General features: G+C 36.0%; 1 protein-coding gene across 1 annotated transcript in view; it reads left to right on the top strand.

Annotated features, from left to right (window-relative positions):
• Positions 1–23,994, top strand: part of prkceb (protein kinase C, epsilon b) — a 140,805-nt gene that overhangs the window by 72,156 nt on the left and 44,655 nt on the right. The window contains exons 3-10 of the mRNA XM_067386994.1: positions 6,470–6,632; positions 9,410–9,444; positions 10,963–11,051; positions 12,118–12,247; positions 13,025–13,167; positions 13,403–13,496; positions 14,772–14,986; positions 15,094–15,267. Of these exons, the coding sequence (XP_067243095.1) occupies positions 6,470–6,632; positions 9,410–9,444; positions 10,963–11,051; positions 12,118–12,247; positions 13,025–13,167; positions 13,403–13,496; positions 14,772–14,986; positions 15,094–15,267 (1,043 nt within the window). The remainder of the gene's footprint in view (positions 1–6,469; positions 6,633–9,409; positions 9,445–10,962; positions 11,052–12,117; positions 12,248–13,024; positions 13,168–13,402; positions 13,497–14,771; positions 14,987–15,093; positions 15,268–23,994) is intronic.

Here is a 23,994-nt window from a genome sequence, read left to right as displayed (position 1 = left end):
TATTCAATCTGAAAAAAAAGGACTTCTTTAGACGAATCTAAGTGGTCATGAATGAATGTGAAAAACTGGAGCATCATGATATATGATATATTAAAGTCAAGGGCTTGCGCTAACTTGATTTGAATGCTTCAAAAATTTTGTGTTTATGGTTATGCAGAGAATAAACTGGGTAAGCCACTGGGGTGTGCGTGTGTGCCTGTGCCTGTGTGTCAAAAGCCATGAAACACTAGTGTAGCAGTGTCTCAAGGGGTTTGCACACTGGAAGAGAAGTGCCATGCCACATCACACCAAGCCTTTAAAATTCAAACACATTGTTTTCTATGAGTGTTCACACACCGGAGGTGGCCAGCTATGACTCTGGAGGCTACAACAGAGCACCATTCACATAGTTTTCCATTAAACTACATTTATCCCAAATCGTTGTTAATGTACACACTCTAAAAAATGCTGGGTCAAAAACAACCCAAGTTGGGTTAAAAATGGACAAACCCAGCGGTTGGGTTAAATCTTTGTATTTATTTTACTCAACTATTGTTTAGAAATTACTGTATTGCTTGCTTAAAATGAACCCAAAGTATGTTGGAAATTAACATTTATTAATATGTTTAATAAATGAACATGTACTTATAAGTTTAATGAATAATAATTAAACAATAAACATTTATTAAATTACTTATTAATAAATGTTCACATTTTGATTATTATTGTTGCCTCTAGTAATTATGTGTCTGATTTTTATTTTCTATTTTGGGGTCATTTTAAGCGAGCAATACAGTAATTTTTAAACAATAGTTGAGTTAAACAAAACTGCCCAGCACGTTGCGCAAACATTTAACCCAACCTCTGTGTTAAAACAACCCAATCGCTGAGTTTGTCCATTTTCAACCCAACTTGGGTTGTTTTTAACCCAGCATTTTTTGAGTGCATATTGACTACGCAATAATATGTGTGTGAAGCGAACGTGTGTAAACTTTATGAATGAAATGAGCGCAAATCAAATAACCACATTGCTGTTGTGTCTCTCCGAAATCAGAGCTCGAGAGGAGTAATATCGACTAAAATACTACATCATACACATACTGTTCAATATGTGTAGGTGTATACCTAGTACGTTTGCTCCTTTATCTGTTGCTGGTTTGAGAGGCACATGCACATTTGTTTAGTGAAGTTTGTCTCTTATGGTAAAGAGAAAGTTTTGAATTCATTCAGTCATGAACGACAATCACTAAATCACTAAATGTTTGCCATGAAATCACTCTGCTTGTACGATAATTTATTATTATTATTATTATTATTATTATTTAATTATTATGTCATTTTATATTTAGAAAATTGAATAGGGGAAATAGTCTTGAAACAAATTTTTTTTTCCATGCTGTTTTCTTTTACCCACACTTTTCCAGACCTGGAAATTACATAAATCAAATTTCATAACTTTCCAAGCTGCATAGGAATGGGTGAGCATGCAGGAAAAGCACAATATTATACACAAACCTCTAAAATCACTACGCAATGAGTGTGGGAAGTAAATGAGAATTCTATGAATGAACTGAACGCAAATCAAGTAGCCACGTTCCTGTTGCCTTTTCCATAATTCCCAGGCCTGAAAATTACTTAAATCAATGTCCATGCTTTTTCCGAACTGCGTAGGAACTCTTTCTGTTTCATTTAGAATATATTTAAATAGCCTATTAATTTATCGGAATATGAAAGGTCCCCGATATGGGTTTCAAACTTGGTCATCTGAAGCACAACTGCATGTACATCTAGAAGCACTTCCATCAAGACTATCGGCTCAAACAGTTAGAAGATATTTAAATAAATGTTATAATCATAAAAATATATATATATTTTTTTTCAGTTATACAAGGCATATTTTAATGATATATCTGAAGCAAACAGATATATAGGCTGTTACACCAGTTCATAACGGTCTTCAAGTAACTGTACAAACTTCCGGGTAAAGTCCTGCCCACTTCCTGTTTTATCTGAATACAGATATAGATATGAATAATTTTGAGATTATTACAAATACAGATACAGATAGTGGCTCCACTGCACACCCCTAGTCTCAAGTCTGGTGGTCCCAGGTCCGGTGCTCCAAGCACTTCCAAGTCCAGTGGTCTATAGTCTGGTGGACTCAGAGCACCCCAGCCCAGTGATTCCAAGTCCAGTGGTCCCAGCATTTCCAAGTCCAGTGGTCTCAGCGCTTCCAAATCTGATGGTCTCTGCGCTTCCAAGTCCAGTGGTCTCATAGCTTTCAATTACGGTGGTCCCAAATCCAGTGGGCCCGAGTCTGGTGGTCTCAGAGGTCCTTCCACCATTGGCTGAACTTCCTGTGATGGCAAACGCCACCTTGTGTGTTTGGGCCGCACACACTTTCCCTGGTCTTCCCAAGGGGGTGGCATCCACTACAACTCCTCCTGAGGTAGCGCCAACCGCTACAGCTCCTCCCGAGGTGGCGGGAGTAGTTCCACCGTGGTCTCTCCACCTTGGTGGTCTTCAACTCCACCTGTTCCACCTTGGTGGTCTTCAGATCTGCAAGTTCTGCCTTGGTGGTCTTCAGCTCCACCTGCTTTGCCTTGCTGCTCTTCAGCTCCGCAAGGTCCACCATGGCTTTATGCTCTGCCTTGGTGGTCTTCAGCTCTACCTGCTCCACATCGGTGGTCTTTAGATCTGCCTGTTCCATCTTGGTGGTCTCCTGTACCTTCTGCTCTGCTTGGTGGTCTCCTGCTCCATCTACTCTGCCCTGGCCTCCTGCTCTGCTGGCTCCACCCAGGCTTCCTGAACTGCAAGCTTCGCCGTAGTTTCCTATCCCACTTCACGGGCCTGGTCTGCCACTTATCCCCTCCACTCCACCACCATCCTGGACTCTTGTTTCTTGTTAATTGTGGAACATTTGGAATCTGCTCCCTAAAGACTGGCTCGGGTATGTTACTTGTCTTGTTTGTGGACTTTTAAGTTATTTCCTGTCTGATGCCCCATTTCATAGTCAGTTTGTAGTTTTCTTATTGTTCCTTTGGTTTTCTGGTGTTTTTCAAAATTATTTTGTACCTTTACTTTTTTTACCTGTACTTTACGATTTATTAAACACACTGCATTTGGATCCAGCTCTCATTAATTTCTGAGTTTGCCAACATTACAGAAACACAAGTGAGTTGTCCTGGTGCCTCTCGTTTGGACCTTTGGAAGCAAGTAAAATAATAACAAGTGAAAAGGTTGGGACACAGGTATTGTGGTTGCAACCACAAAATGAGTGGTACTATCTCCTATTTCAGGTGAGATATGCCTGATATAGCTGAGGCTATGTTTGGTATTTTCCATTTTGAGCTCTGCTCTTGGGGCCATATAGGGTTGAGGCCTGTCTTGCAAGGGAGAAAGGTGTGATAGCCAGGAATTCCCTTGCTGTAGAGCACAGAAGCTTGGGGATCTTTCCTACTATATTGGAGTAGCGCCACTATATAAGTCACATGGGATGCACCCATGGAGTTGACACACTTCTGACTCTGACTGGATTGTCCATAGAATCAATTTAATGCTATGCCCACTTTGTTTGTGCTTGTTCACAGCCTAATGAGGTAGACATTTCCTCAGCATGGCATAGTGGGTATTGGTTTTCTTTAGTGTCAATACCAGAAGTAGAGTTCAAAGTTCTACTTTGAAAGGGAATGTTTTAGGTTGTGAACAACTTAAGAAGTTTTTTAAATGTTTAAATATAATTTTAATTGATTTTACTTATGATTATCATTATTGCATATTGTATTTTTCTTGAATATCTTGCAGTCCTAGGAAAGACCCTAAAGGCTTTCAGTTTTAAAGGTGTTACAGGTGAAGTTTGCACTTTCTGTGTCTATACTGAGATTCAACAAATTCATGCAATTGGTTGAGCCAATGTTGCTGTGTTGGGATGCCAGCCCAAATGGGCCATGTTCCCCCAAAGTCACATGCCTCCTTCTCGCTATGTTTGGCTTGTCAATGCAGTAATGTCTATCATGTCTATCATGTTCTCTTGAAATATGATAATTTTTGATAAATGAATGGGTTAATGGGTTAAATGGATATCATCATGTTCTGTCACATCTGAATCTAAATGAACTTAATATTACTTGAATAGACAATCTGTTAGTGAACTGGGTTTTAGTGAGCAATCAGCTGTTTTTTTCTGAATATTAGGTGATCAGATAATGATCTGAAAAGATTAAAATTAATAATAATAGCTAAACAACTTTTAATAGTAATGAATACAAAAAATGTTCTTATATGCTTAAGGCCTTGATATACTTCAAGCAAATTCAAAGAATGAACTGGTGTGACATAATTTCAAACAAAAGCGGGCCAAATAGTAAGTAGGTGTGCTCTGAGATTCAGCCTTCATTGATGTGGAAATATTCTCATTTAATTTAATTTAATTTAATTTCATTTCATTTCTTCTTCTTCTTATTCAGTGATGAACAAAATAGCCAGTGAGTATATTGAAGCTTTTACTTTATTATGGTTATTTGACGCAATGCAAAATAATAAAAAAGAAATACTCAGATTTTGATGTGATTTGGTTTTAATAAATAGTATGTTAATATAATTATGCATAATGTTCAACATTTTTTGGATTGCTGATTGTTTAGTCTCAAAGGAAGAGGCTTGTTATCCTGCACTTTGTCTTCTACTGTTGATGTCAGAGGTTTTTTGCTATGCACAGCAGTGCTGCCTGGCTCGGTTTCTTTTTCGGCTGGCAAAAAGAGCTTTAAAGACACACACACACACACACACACACACACACACACACACACACACACACACACACACACACACACACACACACACACACACACACACACATATACAATGGCTTTATTAATAACAGGAGATGACCGTCGGCCTGCCAGTTTGGCACAACTTGCTTTGTCATTTTGTGACTCCAAGTCCAGTCTCTCTCCTTCTCTTTCTCTCAGGCCTGAGAAGTGTGACTGCAGCAGACGGATACATTGACATAAGGGAATACTCAGGAGTGATCACAGTTCTCATGCTCCACAGAGAGAATGAGAAGAAAAGAGAGAAAGAGTGGAGCTCCACCCCTATGGCCTTGTTTCCTTTCTAGTGAGAGCATCTGACAGCTTTCCAATATGGTTCCTTTGTCACAGTCATGCCCCCTGGTTTAATGATCGCTGCCTCTGCATGGCTCTTCTTAACACAAACAGAAAAACACAAAGTTAATGGATTAGTTTACTCAAAAATTAAACATTTTATTTAACCTAGGATATTATGGTGAGAAAATAATGACAAAATTGTAATTTTTGAGTGAACTATTTCCTTAAACGTACTGTTAGTGGCCAATACAGAACACCAATTAAATCTTCTGATTGGTTGAATGATAGCATCTGTCGAGATATCAGGTATCAGGAGTGATATCAGGTAGTCTAGAAAAAAATGCTTAAAGCTACTTCAATGGACTTAAATAAATTCTTAGCACCTCCTTTGAACTGTTAAGCCCCCTGTAACAAAGTTAAAGGCTCAGGGAAGAAGGAGGCTGGAACTGGCGAATGTTCAATGTAACTTTAATCACCAAATAAAAAAAAACAACAAAACAAACAACAAGACCAGTGTGGCATGCAGGTGATGCTCATTAACATGTGCCACTGGCCTCGCTCTGTTCCCACAGCTCTCGGCCCTGCCCTGCACCCATTAGCACCCCTAAGAAAAAAAAATCCTGGAGCCACCACTGGTCTCAGAGTGATCTCCAGAGATGCTTTGAGTCACTTCAACAGCATTTCACCATTTAATTTAAGAAAAGCTATTGTCAAATACACTTTGAAATGCAAAGGTCTTCACTACAACATCAGTAATGTTTAAAACAATGTTTTTTTCATACATTTTAATTAAAATAGTGTACAAGTTAAGTTGTGCAGCACCTTATTTGACAGAAAATGCTGACATAAGTGTTTTGTTGTAAATTACTGTAACTGTTATTACATGTGGAATGCATTTCCTTCTCCATTAATTGGTATAAAATAAATCTTGTGATAAATATCAGTATTGAATGATATGGAAAATATAGTTTTAATATTTTGGGCATATTACCCAGCCCTACTTCATCTCATGTGACTCAGTGGTAACACTTTACAATAAGATATCATCAACATTTTTAATCTTAATGTTAATCTCAGCATTTACTAATACATTTTTAAGATCAAAAGTAGTATCTGTTAATATCAGTTAATGTACTATGAACATTAACTTTTATTTACTAAAATTAATTATTAACACAATTAATTGCTGTATTAATATATTGTTCTTTGATGTTCATTGAGGTCATTGTAATGTTAATGTTACTGTAAACCTTACTGAGCGCTATGTGTATATATATGAAAAATGTTACTTAGTGCACCTGAATGAATGAGTGCACATTATTGAATAATTTTGTGAATGTTGACATTTTTTAACTTCTGGTTGTTCTTTTGTATGTGTTTTGCAGCAGGAGGCTGTGAGAATGAGGAGCGTGTGTTTCGTGAACGCATGCGTCCCAGGAAGAGGCAGGGAGCTGTCCGGAGGAGGGTGCATCAAGTCAATGGGCACAAGTTTATGGCCACCTACCTGAGGCAGCCCACCTACTGCTCGCACTGCCGCGACTTCATCTGGTGAGTCCCATAGCAACTGATATTTACAGACTTGTAGAGTGCTGTTTGTACAGCTGCATCTGTTGGTAAATCTGCGTCTGAGTTTTGACATAACCAGTGTACACTGTCCCTCCTCACGAGTCCATTCACGGGTGGTTTACCCTCAGAGGGCTGCGTTTCCATGGTAACTTCAGGAAAAGCCCTGAGGCTCAGATCGACGGTGTTACAATGCATGTGTATTGAGTTCGTCTGGCCTCCTCCACATGGTACAAGAACACTGCCATGCACAGGCACGCTGAGTCCCACCTCTCTGGAGAACAGGAAGAATATGGCTGTTTTAAAAAATAAGGTGCAGACCTGATGTGTGGGACTGAAACTGAAGGGAAGAGTAATGAATAACAACACACACCCTATGAAATCTATATATACAGTTATTTTCTCAGAAAGAGTTACCAGGATACTATCCCTGTAAGCAATTTTCAGCGTAGGAGGATATTTGTCCACATATCCTTTTGCGTAATCATATCGGGAACACTTTGCAGTATGGTCTTATAGAGTTCCTGCCCCCTTTTTGAGCAGCATTGGTTCCAGAAGTATTTTTTTTCCATTCATTCTTCCCATAAGGATTTTAAAAAGTCTTCATTAAAGAGTTATAAGCCATGAATCAAGCCAGTCAGCTACGAGGTGAATTATAACATAACATTTTTGAAAATTGGATAAAATGACAATGGTACAAGACAATGTACTTAACGACTTTAGTGATGGGAAGGAACTACAATCCCATGAAGCACTGCGAACAGCATTATCAAATTAAAAATTATGGACACAGATAAAACTTCTTTTCTACAAATGTTGATTATATATATAAAAACAATATATTTTAAGGTTATTGCAAAATTTGCATATATTCACAAATATTTAAGTATTTTGAGAGCTTAGAGAGATTAACTCATTACATCATTCGCAATGCTTCATGGGAGTGGGCGGTGCTAAAGAGCTATTTTATTTTAGTATGTGTTGCTTTTTTCGACTCATTGATTCGTGTCATTTTCTGTACAGCATCATGGGTAATGTAGTTTTTCACTAGGAATTCTTCTGTTAAATATGATTATATTAAAGATAAGCTGAAATAATGTGACGGCTTCAACAGAAGCAAATACCATGTATTAAAGGTGCCCTAGAATCAAAAACTGAATTTATATTGGCATAGTTAAATAACAAGAGTTCAGTACATGGAAAAGACATACATTGAGTTTCAATCCCCATTGCTTCCTCCTTCTTATATAAATCTCATTTGTTTAAAAGACTTCCGGAAAACACGCGGATCTCAACATAACACCGACTGTTACGTAACAGTCGGGATCATTAATATGTATGCCCCCAATATTTGCATATATGCCAGCCCATTCGACGCATTAGACAAGGAAAGGCAGTATTAACGGCTGGATCTGTGCACAAACAAGGTAAGCCAGCAAGAACAACAGCGAAAAATGGCAGATGGAGCAATAATAACTGACAAGATCCATGATATCATGATATTTTTAGTGATATTTGTAAATTGTCTTTCTAAATGTTTCATTAGCATGTTGCTAATGTACAGTTAAATGTGGTTTAAGTTACCATTGTTTATTACTGTATTCACAGAGACAAGAGCGTCGCTATTTTCATTATTAAACACTTGCAGTCCGTATAATGCATAAACACAACTTCATTCTTTATAAATCTCTTCAACAGTGTAGAATTAGCCGTTAGCCACAGAGCATAACCTCAAACTCATACAGAATCAAACGTAAACATCAAAATAAATACTTTACTCATATAATTCGAAGCATGCATGACGAATATCTTATAAAGATCCATTTGAGGGTTATATTAGCTGTGTGAACTTTGTAAATGCACTGTAATATAGTCGAGAGCTCGTGTGGCAGGGAGCACGCCATTTAAAGGGGCGGTGCGCTGTCAAAATCAGTGTATAGTTAATGATGCCCCAAAATAGGCAGTTAAAAAAAATAATAAAAAAAATAAAATCTATGGGGTATTTTGAGCTGAAACTTCACAGACACATTCAGGAGACACCTTAGACTTATATTACATCTTGTGAAAAAGCATTCTTGGGCACCTTTAATAATCTCATAACTCACAGTAGGGTTGTCTTTAAAGGTTTAAGTTATCGTTCAAAATCAAATTCCCTATGGAGAAAATGAGAGTTTTTACTTCCAGAACCTGACTGTTGCAATCTATTTGTTAACATTAGTTAATGCATTAACTAACATAACAATGAGCAATATATTATTACAGAATTTATAAAAGTATTGTTCAATGTTGGTTGTTCATACTAATGTAGTTAATTTACCTTTTGTTAAAGTGTTACCATAATGCCAATAATGATATAAAGTAGGTGGAATGCCTTCCTCTAACTCACAAGAACCAAATTTGAGTAAAAAATAATAAATGAATTTGATAAATAACTTATTTATCAGTTGGTCAGTAGCTTGTAAGTTGAATTGTAGAAATGATACTTTGGCCTTCACTAATGTAAGTAACAAATGATCTACCATCTATTCATGAACTGTTTAATGTGTACTATAATACATAATAAGTTTAGTGTGACTGTACAAAAGAATATTAAATGTTACAAAAAAACTTTTTAAATATTTTCTGTTTTTCTTTTATATATGTCTGTATGTATGTTTGTATGAACTGTCTAATGCATACTATACTGAAATATATGCTGTTGTGTTTAGTGTCACTATACAAAAAAAAAAAAAAAAAAATAGCTGATCACCTTCTCTTTGCAGGGGTGTATTAGGAAAGCAAGGGTATCAGTGTCAAGGTAAGTAAATAAAATTCAATTTTCTTAATATTTCTCCATATCAGTATTTCTGTTCATCAAAAGTATAGCTACAAAATCTAAAGCATAAAACACATCAACATTCCTGTTAAAGAAATAACTGTCATTATTTACTTATCCTCATCTTTAATGTCATTTCGGTGGAACACAAAAGAGAAATTTTAAAGAAGACCTATTATGCAAAATTCACTTTTATAAGGTGTTTGAACACAGATGTGTGTCCACAGTGTGCGTAAACCACGAGCCTATAATGGTAAAAATCCTCCTTTTTTTATATAATCCCCATGAATTATAAAGTCTCTCCAAATGAGCGAATCCCTGACCATGACAGGTGACAGAATCTGCCCTATCAGCTTAGCTCCTCCCGTGAGTCTGCCATGTTTATCTCACTAAAGCATTTAACATCAGCATTCAATCTATTCTTATTAAAGCTACTAAGGTTAATCAAGAGCAGTGAGTGATTTTCTTTTTTTTTTTTTTTTAGTTGTTTGGGTCAACTGATGAACTGTATATACCGCAGTAGGTATTGTATATTACTCTGCTGTCACTTTAATACACAGATCTAATATACACATGCAATTACTTTCCATGCTGTTTACTTTCACAGACATAACCGACTGTGTTTGTAAACTTTGTGTGTGTTTTTGACATAATCTTGTGTGTATTTGACTGTTTAAGTGCAATAAAACGTGTAAGAAAAATCAGTTTAATACTAACAGGATGCGTCGTCTGACAGCCAGCTTTTTGTGCATGTTCTTCGGATGTGTGTGCTCAGAAAACCTTATATCAGAAGTTTAAACGTGGCTTTAAAACGCATTCAAAAAATTAACTTTCATGCTGACGAAGAACTGCAGCATCACGTGAGTGATGAACAGATGTTTTGTTAGTTTTTGCCAGTGTATTTGAGGCATGAGTTGTATAGGCTCCGCCCTCTTCTGTAAAGCAGGTGGGGAGCAGCAGCTCATTTGCATTTAAAGACACATGCACGAAAACAGCATGTTTTTCCTTCCACTCAAAAATGGGCAAACAACATGGTATAATAAATGATCTTGGGGTATTTTGAGCTGAAACTTCACAGACACATACATAAAAAGGGGCATAACATGTCCCTTTTTCAAAAGAATGTTTAGGCTGCTCTTTTCCATATAACAACAGTTCAAAGTGACCACAGCCATCGAGTCTGTGTTCAACAATGCAAGAAAAGTATCATTAAAGAAGTCAATTTGCACTTTTTGCAAAATTCCCCTTTTGTGTTCCACAGAATAAAATAACTAAATTCGTGGCAAACAAATAATAAGATAATTTTTATTTTTAGATGAACTATTCCTTTAAGCAGTGACTAGCACACAATCTGAAATGAAGGAAACTACTGGCATGGACAGGAACCTCCTAAAAATATCATATCTATACTGTAGCTGAAAACATTCTTATCTGTGAACCCACAGTAATACATCAGAAAAGTAAAGCTGATCTCGTCTCCTCCTTGTCTCTGACCCTCAGTGTGCACTTGTGTAGTTCATAAACGCTGCCATGAGCTGATCATCACTAAATGTGCAGGGCTGAAGAAACAGGAGGACACCACAGAGGAGGTGAGAGGAAACTGTTGAAAAAAAAATCACACACAATGTCTCTTTAATATCACTTGTTTCGGTTGTTTTCACCAGTGAGAGTAAAATGGAAACTTTTGCTTAGGCTTCCTGCTTTTCATGTTTTTCCTGTGAAAAAAAAGAACCCATAAATCTTTTCTTGAGTTTCAGAACAATGTTTCAAATGGTGTTCAGATTTGCAAAGATGCAGTATTTCAATACAAACCCATACATTTCTCATCAAATTTATCCTAGAGTTTACACTTTAATTTCAAAGTTCTATACTCTAGTTCAAGGGTTCTCAACTCTGGCCCTCGAGTTCACTTTCCTGCAGAGTTTAGCTCCAACCTTGATCAAACTCCCCTGCCTATGGCTGGGTCCGAAATCGTATACTCTGTTGAGTAGATACTTATTTTGAATAAGTAATTACTTCACAACCACTAAAAAAGTATGTTCTATACAGTGTGTAGTATGAATGCAATCCAGACATACTACATTTGCCATGTTGTCATTATCATGTGACCTACCAGCATTTGTTGTGTTGCTTCACTGCCATTCACAAATGTCCATCATATGCACACTTCATAATCTCGCGAGAAGTAGTAGGTCATCCGGGTACTTTTTGCGCAGTATTTTAAGAGAACTGTCACATACTGTTTTTCGCCTAGGGAACTATGCGATTTTGGATGCGACCAACAACTTTCAAGTAATCCTAAAGATCTTTATGAACTTGTTCAGGTGTGTTTGATTAGGGTTGGAGGCTTGGAGCAAAACTCTGCAGGAAAATGGACCTTGAAGGCCAGAGTTGAGAACACCTGCACTAGCTGTGTCAACATTGTAATTTTTTCCAGTTTGTCTTTTTTTTTTTCTTTTTGTCTACTTAATTTTAGGAAACTTCCATTAAATCCCCTGAGCTAAAGAGCAACACCTGAGCAATAAAACTTTCCTCTGGAGTGTTTTTTACTGTTAGCAAACGACATCACTGTGTGTGTGTGTGTGTGTGTGTGTGTGTGTGTATGCTTGTGATCGCTGCATAGACATCTTTCTGATCCTCTATTGCCCCCTGCAGGTGGGATCTCAGCGCTTCAGTGTCAATATGCCTCATAAGTTCAGTATTCACAACTACAAAGTCCTCACGTTCTGTGACCACTGCGGTTCATTACTGTGGGGCCTGCTGCGGCAAGGGCTGCAGTGCAAAGGTGAGAAGAGCATTCTGGGAAATATATAGTTACAGGGTTCCCACAATCACGGAAAAGCTGGACATTTTTCAGGGATTTTTAAATTAATTTGTCATTGCATGGTATTTTCTGGCTATTTCTATGGTGGATTCACATTTGTCTAGTTTTGCACTGTTCTGTTATTTAATATAATAATACAAAAGACTGGCAATTTATATACAAATGGAAATGTCCAGAAAATTGTAATTATTTGTACTTTCGTAATTAATTTATTTTTATTTATTTGTTTGCATATATGTACTTTTACCCATTGTTATTTTAGCATTTAGTTAGCATTATTTTAGTTATTATTTAGAATACTATTTAGTTTTTATTATTTTTTTGAATTACTTTTTAATTTTATATTTTCTGTTTTCATTTTAATTTTAGCTAAAGTTATGTTAAATTTTAAAAATTAAAAAATCTTTAAAGTCATTTTTATTTTAGTTTTAGTTATTTTAGTACATCAAGTTAAACTAAATGAAAATGACAAATGTTGCCTTGGCAACTAGCTGTAATAAATTAAGTTTTAGTTGTTTTTTATATATATATATATATATATATATATATATATATATATATATATATATATATATATATATATATATATATTATTTCAAATAAAGAAAGTTTTCTTATGGTTTTAGGTTTAATTAATGATAATAATCCTATTATATCCCCAAATCTTCCAAGATTCAGACATGCATTGAAATACAGTTGAACTTCTCATGCCATATACCTTCAATTCTCTGTCCTCAGTTTGTAAGATGAATGTGCACAAGCGCTGTGAAAGTAATGTAGCTCCTAACTGTGGGGTGGACGCCAGGGGCATCGCTAAGGTGCTGTCCGACCTTGGAGTCACTCCAGATAAACTCTCCGGCAGCGTCCAGAGGAGAAAAAAAGTAAGAGCAACAATCATCAGGAATTATTTGTCCGCACTAGAGAAGTGGGCACGTAGGACTGAGAGGATAAAAGCCTCCTTCTCCTCCATGTAGTTTTAGATAATAGAAAATACACTGATTATTGATGTTGACATAATGGTCTTTATAGCGAGCAGCACTTAGGTACTTGATTAGGCCTCCTGAAACATAATCATGATTGAATGATGAAGATGATTTGTTGCCGTTTTCAACACAGATCTCTCAGGGTCCAGATCCACAACCCTTTCCCATATCCCCGCAGTTAGAAGAGGATCGATCCAAATCTGCACCCACATCACCATGTGAACAAGGTAAACAAATAAAGCTCTTCAGATTCTTATTGGGTTAAAGATGGTTGATTACCACATAAAATAATTTTGCCTTGTCCTTAAACGGTTAGTTCACCCAAAAATAAAAATACCGTCATTAATTACTCAGCCTCATGTCATTCCAAACCTGTAAGACTTTCGTTCATCTTCAGAACACAAATGAAGATCTTTATAAAATAAAACCTAAATAAAATCTGAGTGATTTCTGTCCCTCCATTGACAGCTACTCCACTACCAGTTTGACACTTTAAAAAATTCATAAAGAAATTGTAAAATTAATTAAAATTAGGTTCGGTTGAGCTTATGTTTGTGTTCGCTGATCAATGTTTATATGTGAATAAAAGCCTAAATTGAATCAGTTTATCATATGAAGCGATCAAGTCTCTTCAGAAAATTGGGACTAAACCACTCAATTCATATGGATTAGTTTTATGATCTCTTTATGAACTTTATTAAAAATATCTTCATTTGTGTTCCAAACGAAAGTCTTACGGGTTTGGAACAACACGAAGGTGAGTAAATGATGACAGAATTTTCATTTTTGGGTAAACTATCCCTTTAAGTTTGTAATTCACTTATAATGGAAATCTATTGGACCACTGTACCAAAATGTGAAGCTTGCATTTTGCCATGCTTTTATTGCTTTGTATGACAAAAATACTGAAATCAAATGACTAATAGTCTAAAACTGCCATATTTGATTTAAAAGCTACTATGAGACAATACTTTTATAGTACTTTATTGTCATTTTGGAGTTTGGCAGCACCTCATTCACTTTCACTATATGGAAATGAGCTGCTGGGATATTAAAATTCTGCTTTTTTGTTACATGGAAAAAAAAGTCGTATGCACTTGATAATCAGTGTTTTAAAGATTTCTGATATCCATCACGTGACTATAACTTTCCACAGGCAAATATGCTGATTTGGCACTCAGAAACATTTATTTTCATTATTAATATTGTAAGCAGTTGTGCTGCATTTTTGCGTGATACATTTTTCTGGATTCTTTGATGAATAGACAGTGCAAAATAACAGCATTATATGAGATAGAAATCATTTGTAACATTATAAATGTTTTTACTGTCACTTTTTGCTATACTTTTACCCTTAGACTTCTATTGTATGTGCATTACAGTTAACGTTTTTTTTTTTTTTTTTTTTATTATACAAACTGAAGAATGCAACTGTATATGTGACTCAGTCTGGGGTCATATAGCATATGATGTGATTTGGCTCTTTGTTTTGTGGTCTGCAGATATAAAGGACCTGGAGAATATCAGGAAGGCACTTTCGTTTGACCATCGCGGTGAAGAGCTAAAGCCAGCCTCGTCCTCCTCTCTGACTGAGGGAGGGTCAGAGGAGACGGGGGAGGCGAGAGAGAATGGAGAGGTGAAGACCGTCCAAACCAAAAGGATGATGCTGGAAGACTTCTCCTTCATCAAAGTACTTGGGAAAGGCAGCTTCGGCAAGGTGGAACTTTGTGAAATTCTGACCTCTGTTTTCTGCATATGTACCAGATTTGTCTGCTGTGTAAAAAAGGCCAAGCAGTCTTAGCGCAGTGTTGTCTTTGTGTACAGGTGATGCTGGCTGAGTTAAGAGGCACTGATGAGGTTTTTGCGGTGAAAGTGTTGAAGAAAGATGTCATCCTGCAGGATGATGATGTGGACTGCACTATGACTGAGAAACGCATTCTAGCCCTGGCCAGAAAACACCCTTACCTTACCCAACTCTACTGCTGCTTTCAGACTAAGGTGAGAGCCAGGAGTGTTTCTGCTCAGTTTAGCCTCATTGCAAACTTGAAAATAATGAGCAGATTGGAAAATCATGTTATTTTAAGTCAAGCACCAAATACCAAAACTTTCTCCTTATTTAGAAATGATGTTTTGCGAACTGCCACTAGATGGAGCTGTGATATTACAGTCTGTCAGATATTGAGAAAGCAGCTCTTACAGCAGTTTAGCTCTTTATATGAAGTGGGCAAGATTGTGTCTTGGGGAATAATCGCAAAAACAGGTCAGTTCATCAAGAACATTTGAAATTTTACATTTTGAAACTTGGGTATTCACGTTTTCAGCTGAAACTTAAAAGGCTTTTAATAAATATGAAAACCAGCCATAAAACTGTGCCTTGAAATTTTAATAAAATATTAATAAATGAATACATATTTATTGACATACTTCCATTTCTTCTTGTTATTAGATCTATAAAAACACTTTAACCTGCATGTACTCTGTTTTTCTTAAATTATTAAATAAATTAAAAAGCAAGATCAAATACACAAAACATGAGCAAAATAAAACATTTTATATAAAACCATGTAACCATGTCATATAACCATGATTAAATCAAAATCTGTGCATAATGTGAATTTAATAGAAACATGTTGGTATTATTAAAAGTTGGATACTATGTCCTGAGATTTTCTTTTATACAGTTTTACCAGTGTAAAATTATGATTTTCAGATCTGGGAAATGTCATGGAAACGTCATGTCATTTCTATACTGACTATAAATCCATTTATGATCAGCTCTGAAATATTTATTTGTGTAGTTATGTTTTTTTGCAAAAGTTTTATTACTGTTTAAAATAACTGAGAGTAAACTAACAAAAGATCAAATATACAAAATAAGATCGAAATAAAACCTTTAATATAAACATTAAAAATTTAAAAAGATTATTAAAATTTGAATTAAATCAGACTAATTAAATATTAAAAAAATATAGATAAAAATAATAAAGCCAAAAACTAAAAAAGCTATAGTGATAATTATAATAATAATCAAGAAAAGTCATGGAAATGTTTATACTGACCATACAATTATCCACTTATGATTAGCTCTGAAATATTTATTTGTAAGTTATTGCACTTTGTGAATATGTTCTCTATCCAATGATTTTGATTTCATGTCAATTCATTGGTCAAAACGCATGGGATCCCTTTTCATAAGAAACTTTTTCTTTCTTTCTGTAAAACCTCTCAGTTTTAGTGGGTTTAAAGAGAATTTACTACTATGCCCCTTTTACAAGAAGTCTCTGGTGTGCCCCAGATTGTGTCTGTGAAGTTTCAGCTCAAAATCCCCCATAGATAATTTATTATTGCTTGTCAAATATGCCCCTATTTGGGTGTGAGCAAAAACATTTTTGTGTGCAAATGAGCTGCTGCTCCCGGCCCACTTTCCAGAAGAGGGCGGAGCTTCAACAGCTTGCGCTTTGGTTGCTCAACAACAGCAAAGCTGGAGAATCTCACGCAGCTAAAAGGACGATTGTCAGTAACAGTGTTCAGCCTTACATTGTTCAAACCGGAGTCAGACACTGATAGAGAGACTCAGGAAGAAGTTAAAACTTTTAGAACGCAACTGGACATTTCTGAATGGTTAGTGGATACATTTATATAGTTGCTGTGGAGTTGATTCAATTCATCGACTAGCATTTGCCGTCATGTTAATCTTTTGTGCAAATCCAGCATTGAATTGACCCTCGTTTGTGAAGCAGTCCGGCGTAAAATTACGGCGTGACAACAACACTCTACTACAACAACTCTTCCTCTTCTCTAAAGCAGCCCAATATGTTCTCAGGGGCAGGGTTTATGTAAATTTTAGGGTTAGTGATGTCACTAACCCAGGAATAATCTCATTGTAGTCCCTACCAGCTGTTTGTTGTAGTCCTTAAACAGCTAATTATTTAGAAGAAAATATCTCCCATTGCATTGGACTTTGAGCGTTGTAACTTTTCAGATGTTGTTAATGCTCTAACAGCAACATTACACACTAAATAAAGTAAAAAAAAGTGAAATCATAATCAACCACCCCTTTAACATTATAGGTGGTAAAGGAATTGTTTATTGTCATTACTCGTCGTAATTCTGAATATCAAATGCATTTGTGTTCTTATCCATTCCACAAACAGCCCTGCAGCTGATCACATACAAATACAGAAACAGACACACACACAAACGCTTGGGTGAGGAACAGGTTGTCTGTTCGACTGCACAAGTGTTCCCTGACACAGAAGGGCAAGCACCTGTTTGAAGGGAACATTTCTTTTATAGTCTATAATAAGCTCACATCAGATAAACCCTCCACATTAGGTCAACATTCTAATTTTTGTTCAGACTCTCTCGGTCTGCTGGTGTGATAATTGTTTTAGATAGAGCCGACTGTTTGGGAACAGCAGCCACGGCCAGGCCTAACCTCACATGAACATCATGTTTATTTTCCTCCACTAAAACCTGGACTCAGCCATCATGACGGCATCCTCCACTCCTCTAATTTATTTACTTCTGCAGTTTCCCCAAACAAGCAAAAAGAACATTGTGTCCTTACTGCGAACACGAGTGGGAGGAGGTAAAGGGAAGGGGAGGGGAACGAGCACGGGGGAGAAGGAAAAGGGCGAGTGTAGGATGAAAGAAGGTAGAAAGGGTGGAGAAGGACAAGATGACCTCTTAAAAGTTAAAACTTATGGTCTTAAAATACCGTAACAGTGATGAGCTTTAACTGATAGTGACATTAAAGAATAGTCGCTGTAATTTATTCACTTTCACTGTATTTATAGGGTGAGTAGAGCGATGACAGAAAATGACAGGGGAATGGGATCGGGAAATGTCATGTGCTAGCCTGGATTCGAACTTGCACCGCTTGCTCTGTCAGGCATGTGTACCTACCACTAGACCAGTACTACTGATATATCACTGGACATAATATTGGCAGACAAATGGCAATTAATAGAAACCGGGGCTAGTCGTCACAGTTTTTTCTCCAGTAAATACTTCTCAGAATTGTATATTTTTTTAAAGTCAAAAACATATTTTATGGGATGGTTCACCCAAAAATGAACATTTTGTCATCACTTACAAACCTGAATGAGTTTCTTTCTTCTGTTGAACACAAAAGATGATACTTTGAAGAATGTTAATAATCAAACAGTTGACGGTAGCCATTCACTTCCATAGTATTTTTTTTTTTTCATTAATGGGAGAACTGTCCCTTTAATGTCTAAAACATTTCTGCTTTTATTACCCAGGAATTAGCAGAATGAAATCTGTGATTAAACAGCCAACTTTAGGCTTTCCAGTGAAAACGTAATGAGATATAGCCTTTGACATCTTCTGCATGTGACAACTACCCCCTATACACCTTTAATCTACTGACATGCTGTATAGCGGAAAAACAATGCATTGAGAAAGGGTGCATCTCAATTAGCTCCCTAGCTTCCTAGGTCATGAATCAGGTACACAAATTCGGACATTGAGGATCCTGACTCACTAAACATTGTGTTTTGTGAGTGGTGGTGACATGACAACGTCCTCATTGTACAACATCGCTACTGGTATTTATAAGCAACAGCAGAGTACAGAGAGTTCATTGTGATAAATACTTTGCTTGTTACATATACTTGCAACATTTCAGCCGTAAATAAATTATACATATTAGCTTGATTATGTTCAGCTAGTGATGTATGTTTATGCTAAAATATAATTAAAGGATTAGTTGACCTCAGAATTAAAATTTCCTGATAATTTACTCATCCCCATGTCATCCAAGTTGTTCATGTCTTTCTTTCTTCAGTCAAAGAGAAATTAAAGGTTTTTGAGGAAAACATTCCAGGATTTTTCTCCATGTAGTGGACTTCAACAAGGTATAATGAGTAGAAGCAGTTTCAGTGCAGCTTCAAAAGGTTCAACACAATCCCAGGCGAGGAATAAGGGTCTTGTCTACTAGAGAAACTATCTGATTTTCTAAAAAAAAAAAAAAAAAAAAAAAAATGTATACACTTTTTAACCACAAATGCTCATCTTGCACTGCTCTGCGATGCACCACACGTTACGTAATCAGGTTGGAAAGGTCACACGTGACGTAGACGAAAGTACCAGTCCACTACTACTACAAAGCGAACGTGCAAAGAATAAGCCAAACGCCCTTTACACAAAAAGGTAAAACAATGATATCGGATGATTTTGAAGTTAAAAATGAGATTAAGTTTTTTGTCGCAATGCAGTAATTCTGCCTATGTCACGCCTGACCTTTCCAACATGATTACGTAATGCGTGCCGCATCACAGAGCAGTGTAAGATGAGCATTTGTGGTTGAAATGTATATAATTAATTTTTTTTTTTTTTTTAGAAAATGACCAATCGTTATGCTAGACGACCCTTTTTCCTCGGCTGGGATCGTGTAGAGCCCTTTGAAGCTGCACTGAAACTGCGAAATTTAGACCTTCCACCCAGTAAAGGAAAGAGAAAAATCCTGGAATGTTTTCCTCAAAAAACTTAATTTCGTTTTGACTAAATTATCAGGACATTTTAATTCTAAAGTGAACTAATCCTTTAAATAATGGTTTGTATTTAAAGGTGCCCTAGAACGTTTTTTCACAAGATGTAATATAAGTCTAAGGTGTCCCCTGCATGTGTCTGTGAAGTTTCAGCTCAAAATACCCCATAGATTTTTTTTAAATAATTTTTTTTAACTGCCTATTTTGGGGCATCATTAAATATGCGCCGATTCAGGCTGCGGCCCCTTTAAATCCTTGCGCTCCCTGCCCCCCTGAGCTCTTGACTATAATACAGTGCATAAACAAAGTTCACACAACTAATATAACCCTCAAAATGGATCTTTACAAAATGTTTGTTTAAAGCTAACATTACACACTGTTGGAGAGATTTATAAAGAATGAAGTTGTGTTTATGAATTATACAGACTGCAAGTGTTTAAAAATGAAAATAGCGACAGCTCTTGTCTCCGTGAATACAGTAAGAAACGATGGTAACTTTAACCACATTTTTACAGTACATTAGCAACATGCTAACGAAACATTTAGAAAGACAATTTACAAATATCACTAAAAATATCATGTTATCATGGATCATGTCAGTTATTGTTGCTCCATCTGCCATTTTTTCACTATTGTTCTTGCTTGCTTACCTAGTCTGTTGATTCTGCTGTGCACATCCAGACGTCCTGCCCTTGTCTAATGCTTTGAACATGGGCTGGCATATGCAAAAATAGGGGGGCGTACATATTAATGATCCCGACTGTTACGTAACAGTCAGTGTTATGTTGAGATTCGCCTGTTCTTCAGAGGTCTTTTAAACAAATTAGATTTACATAAGGAAGAAAAAATGGTGTTTTGAGACTCACTGTATGTCATTTCCATGTACTGAACTCTTGTTATTCAACTGTGCCAAGGTAAATTCAATTTTCAATTCTATGGCACCTTCAAAAAAACAAAACATCTATCGCGTGTCATTAGGTGTGTTTGACTTGAAGTGGTGCTGTCTGTGCAGACCCGTCGGTGTATGACATCAACATACCACAAGAGCGCTTCGAATGCATATGGAGTCGTCAGCTCTCTAATCTCTCTCGTACTTTGATGTCATACCCCGATTGGTATACATGCATGCATATACATGAACTTCCATTCAAATGTTTGGGGTCAGTAAGATTTGTTTTCTTATCCTGCAAAAAAAATTATCACAAAAACATTAAGCAGCACAGCTGTTTTCAACACTTATAGTAATAATAAATGTTTCTTGAGTACCAAATCAGCAATATTAGAATGATTTCTGAAGGATCATGTGACAATTCTTAAAATTCAGCTTTGCAATCACAGGAATAAATTACATTTTAAAATATGTTCAAATAGAAAACTGTTTGCAAAATTACTTAGCAAAGTTAAGTCATAGTCAAATATAGCTTGAATAATAATAATAATAATAATAATAATAATAATAATAATAATAATAATAATAATAATAAAGAACTTAAATTGTGTTTTTGGTGTGATCCGATCCATGTAGGAAATGCAGTCTTTTTTTTTGACCATGCTTAGAAAATGTAATTATTGGCAGATGTATCTGTAATATTTTGAACAGAAGTTTGTTTTGGAGGGATTTGTTTTTGTGTTTATTTTGTACCAGAAGAAGGTGACTGCCATTAGCCTTACATAATGTGGTTCTGATGCTTATCAGGCCTGATGTGTATTCCATATGCTGTTTGTTTTATTTTCAACCCTCTCTCCGTCCCTCCCTCCGTCCCTCACACACACACACACACACACACACACACACACACACACACACACACACACACACACACACACACACACACACACACACACACACACACACACACACACACACACACACACACACACACACACACACACACAAACACAAAAACACACTTTTTGCTTTGGCCTACTTGGACCAAATATTCAGTTACAATATTTTGCTCGGTATATATAATGACTTATGCAGCAACATCTGACATCTATGTTTAATATGAAGAAAATTCAAACAAAATCTATGTGAGAAAATTGAGTTTTTGGTCAGAAGTGTACATTTATAGGCCTAATGACTGCAGATTAAGTAAAGATTTGACATTTATCCACAGATTTCTTTTTTGGACACAGATTACTCACTTGCGGTCTACAGCATTTTGCATTTAATCAGATCTTAAACTGAATGAATGCAGGTGTGTGTTCTCTTCTTTCTTTCTTTCTTTCTTTCTTTCTTTCTTTCTTTCTTTCTTTCTTTCTTTCTTTCTTTCTTTCTTTCTTTCTTTCTTTCTTTCTTTCTTTCTTTCTTTCTTGTTTTCTCTCATCAGCTCTTTGTTGCCTCACACGTAGCATGGCAGGCTGACCTCTTGTTGACATGCTCCGTTTCTCGCTCCATTTCGTGTTCCCTCAATGCCTAATTTGCCATCAGGCACTGCTGAGGACGCCTTGCCTGGACTTGCTCTGCCCCTCACCCTCAATAACAGCCTCAGCATCAGTAGAGCCGAAGTCCTGCGTTCATCCCCACTTATGTAACCCTCCGATTTACTTTCCCCATATATAACCCATCATGTTAGCAATAGTTTTTTGTGGATACTGTGATTTTTTTCAGGATTCGTTGATGAATAAATCTTTTGTAAAAATCTTAGAAATCTTACAAACACTTTTGTAACATTAAAAATGTATCTACTGTCACTTTTGATAAATGTAATGCATCCTTGCTGAATAAAACTTAAAAACTTAAAAAAAAATCAAAGAAGCAAACAACAACAACAAAAACATACTTAACCCCAAACTTTTGAAAAGTATTTTAAGTTGATGCATAATGTGTCCATAAATCAAGATTTTCGGTTAAAGTGTAGGTATAAACGAAAGTATGTTTCACCCCTTTTAATCATCTTTTTACTTTCACTATGAAGCAGCAGTTTGACAAATACATTTTTCCAAATACAAATAATCCATGTCATTTCTCAATTAGAGCTCATTAGATTGCATGCATTTAAAAAATAATAATAATAAAAACAAATGTTTTAGAGTATATCTTAACACCTTTAACACTAATATAAAATAAGAAAGCATAAAGGAAAGGAAAGAATAAATGTGGTTACACTTTATTTTACAGTGCTGTAGTTACATTGTAATTACTTGAATAAGTACTGAGTGCTACTAATTAACTGCATGCACTTACTATAGAGTTACAGTTAGGGTTAGTGTTTGGTTTAGGGTTACTTGTAATTATGCATAATTTACTGTTATTACTATAGTAAATACATGAAGTAATGTGTAACTACGGCACTAAAATAAAGTGTTACCATAAATGTTTTATGTAATAGTGAATTGAAATGAATTCCAAAGAGATAAAAGGACACAAATTGTAATTAAATCAAATCAAATAACTCAATTAAAGTTAGAAATTAAGAAAGTTATTTACAGTAACTAATAAAGCTCCTTTTAAGTGTTCCAGAGATACAAAAACTACCAACCAACATTACTGTTCCAACTATATGAACCCAGTCTATAGAAGTATGTGGGAAAAAAACATAGAAGTATGTGGCTTTCCCCCTTCAAAACATGTATGAATGTTTATGAAACATTAAAGGTCATGGCTTTAATTCCCAGAGAACACACATACTAAAAATGCATACTATTAATGCAAGCCACTTTTTTTTTTTTTTTTTTTTTTTTGACAAAACTAGCAGCCAAAGTGAATAAATGTTAATATAGATGTTTCAGAGGAATGCCTTATTTGTAAAGTAAAGACATGACATGAGCACAAAGGTTGTTCCTAAAATGTTCACTCTAATGAACCAGAGTTTTATCATGATTTTCAGACAGCAATCAGCCTCAGGATCACAGTACAGCTCTTATCCACCTAATTACAGCTAAGCAATGTAAATAACATTATACAACCAGCCAAAGCGCATATGGAAACTTATGGAGCTGAAAAACTTCAGGCAGTGAGAGAGAGCGAGAGAAAAAAAGAATTCTCTGATTGTTTATAATTCAGTTATTTTTTCCCGTTTGTTTTTGGAGGATGTTCTCAAAGTTTTTATGATCATTTTCAATTTGGTTAGTTTATACTCCCATACTTAACTTCTTAACCAAGGTCATGGAATGACATTTCTTCCTCTCTTTGGCTCATTCCTCTGTTCTCTTGGACAGCAGGTTGGAGTGCTCCCAGATGTCTTGGCTAGGCTCCCTCACATTT

The sequence above is a fragment of the Chanodichthys erythropterus genome, chromosome 5 (genome assembly GCF_024489055.1).
Source record: "Chanodichthys erythropterus isolate Z2021 chromosome 5, ASM2448905v1, whole genome shotgun sequence".
Lineage (NCBI taxonomy): Eukaryota > Metazoa > Chordata > Actinopteri > Cypriniformes > Xenocyprididae > Chanodichthys > Chanodichthys erythropterus.
The sequence above is the reverse complement of the archived record's forward strand: the minus strand, read 5'-3'. Positions and strand labels throughout refer to the sequence as shown.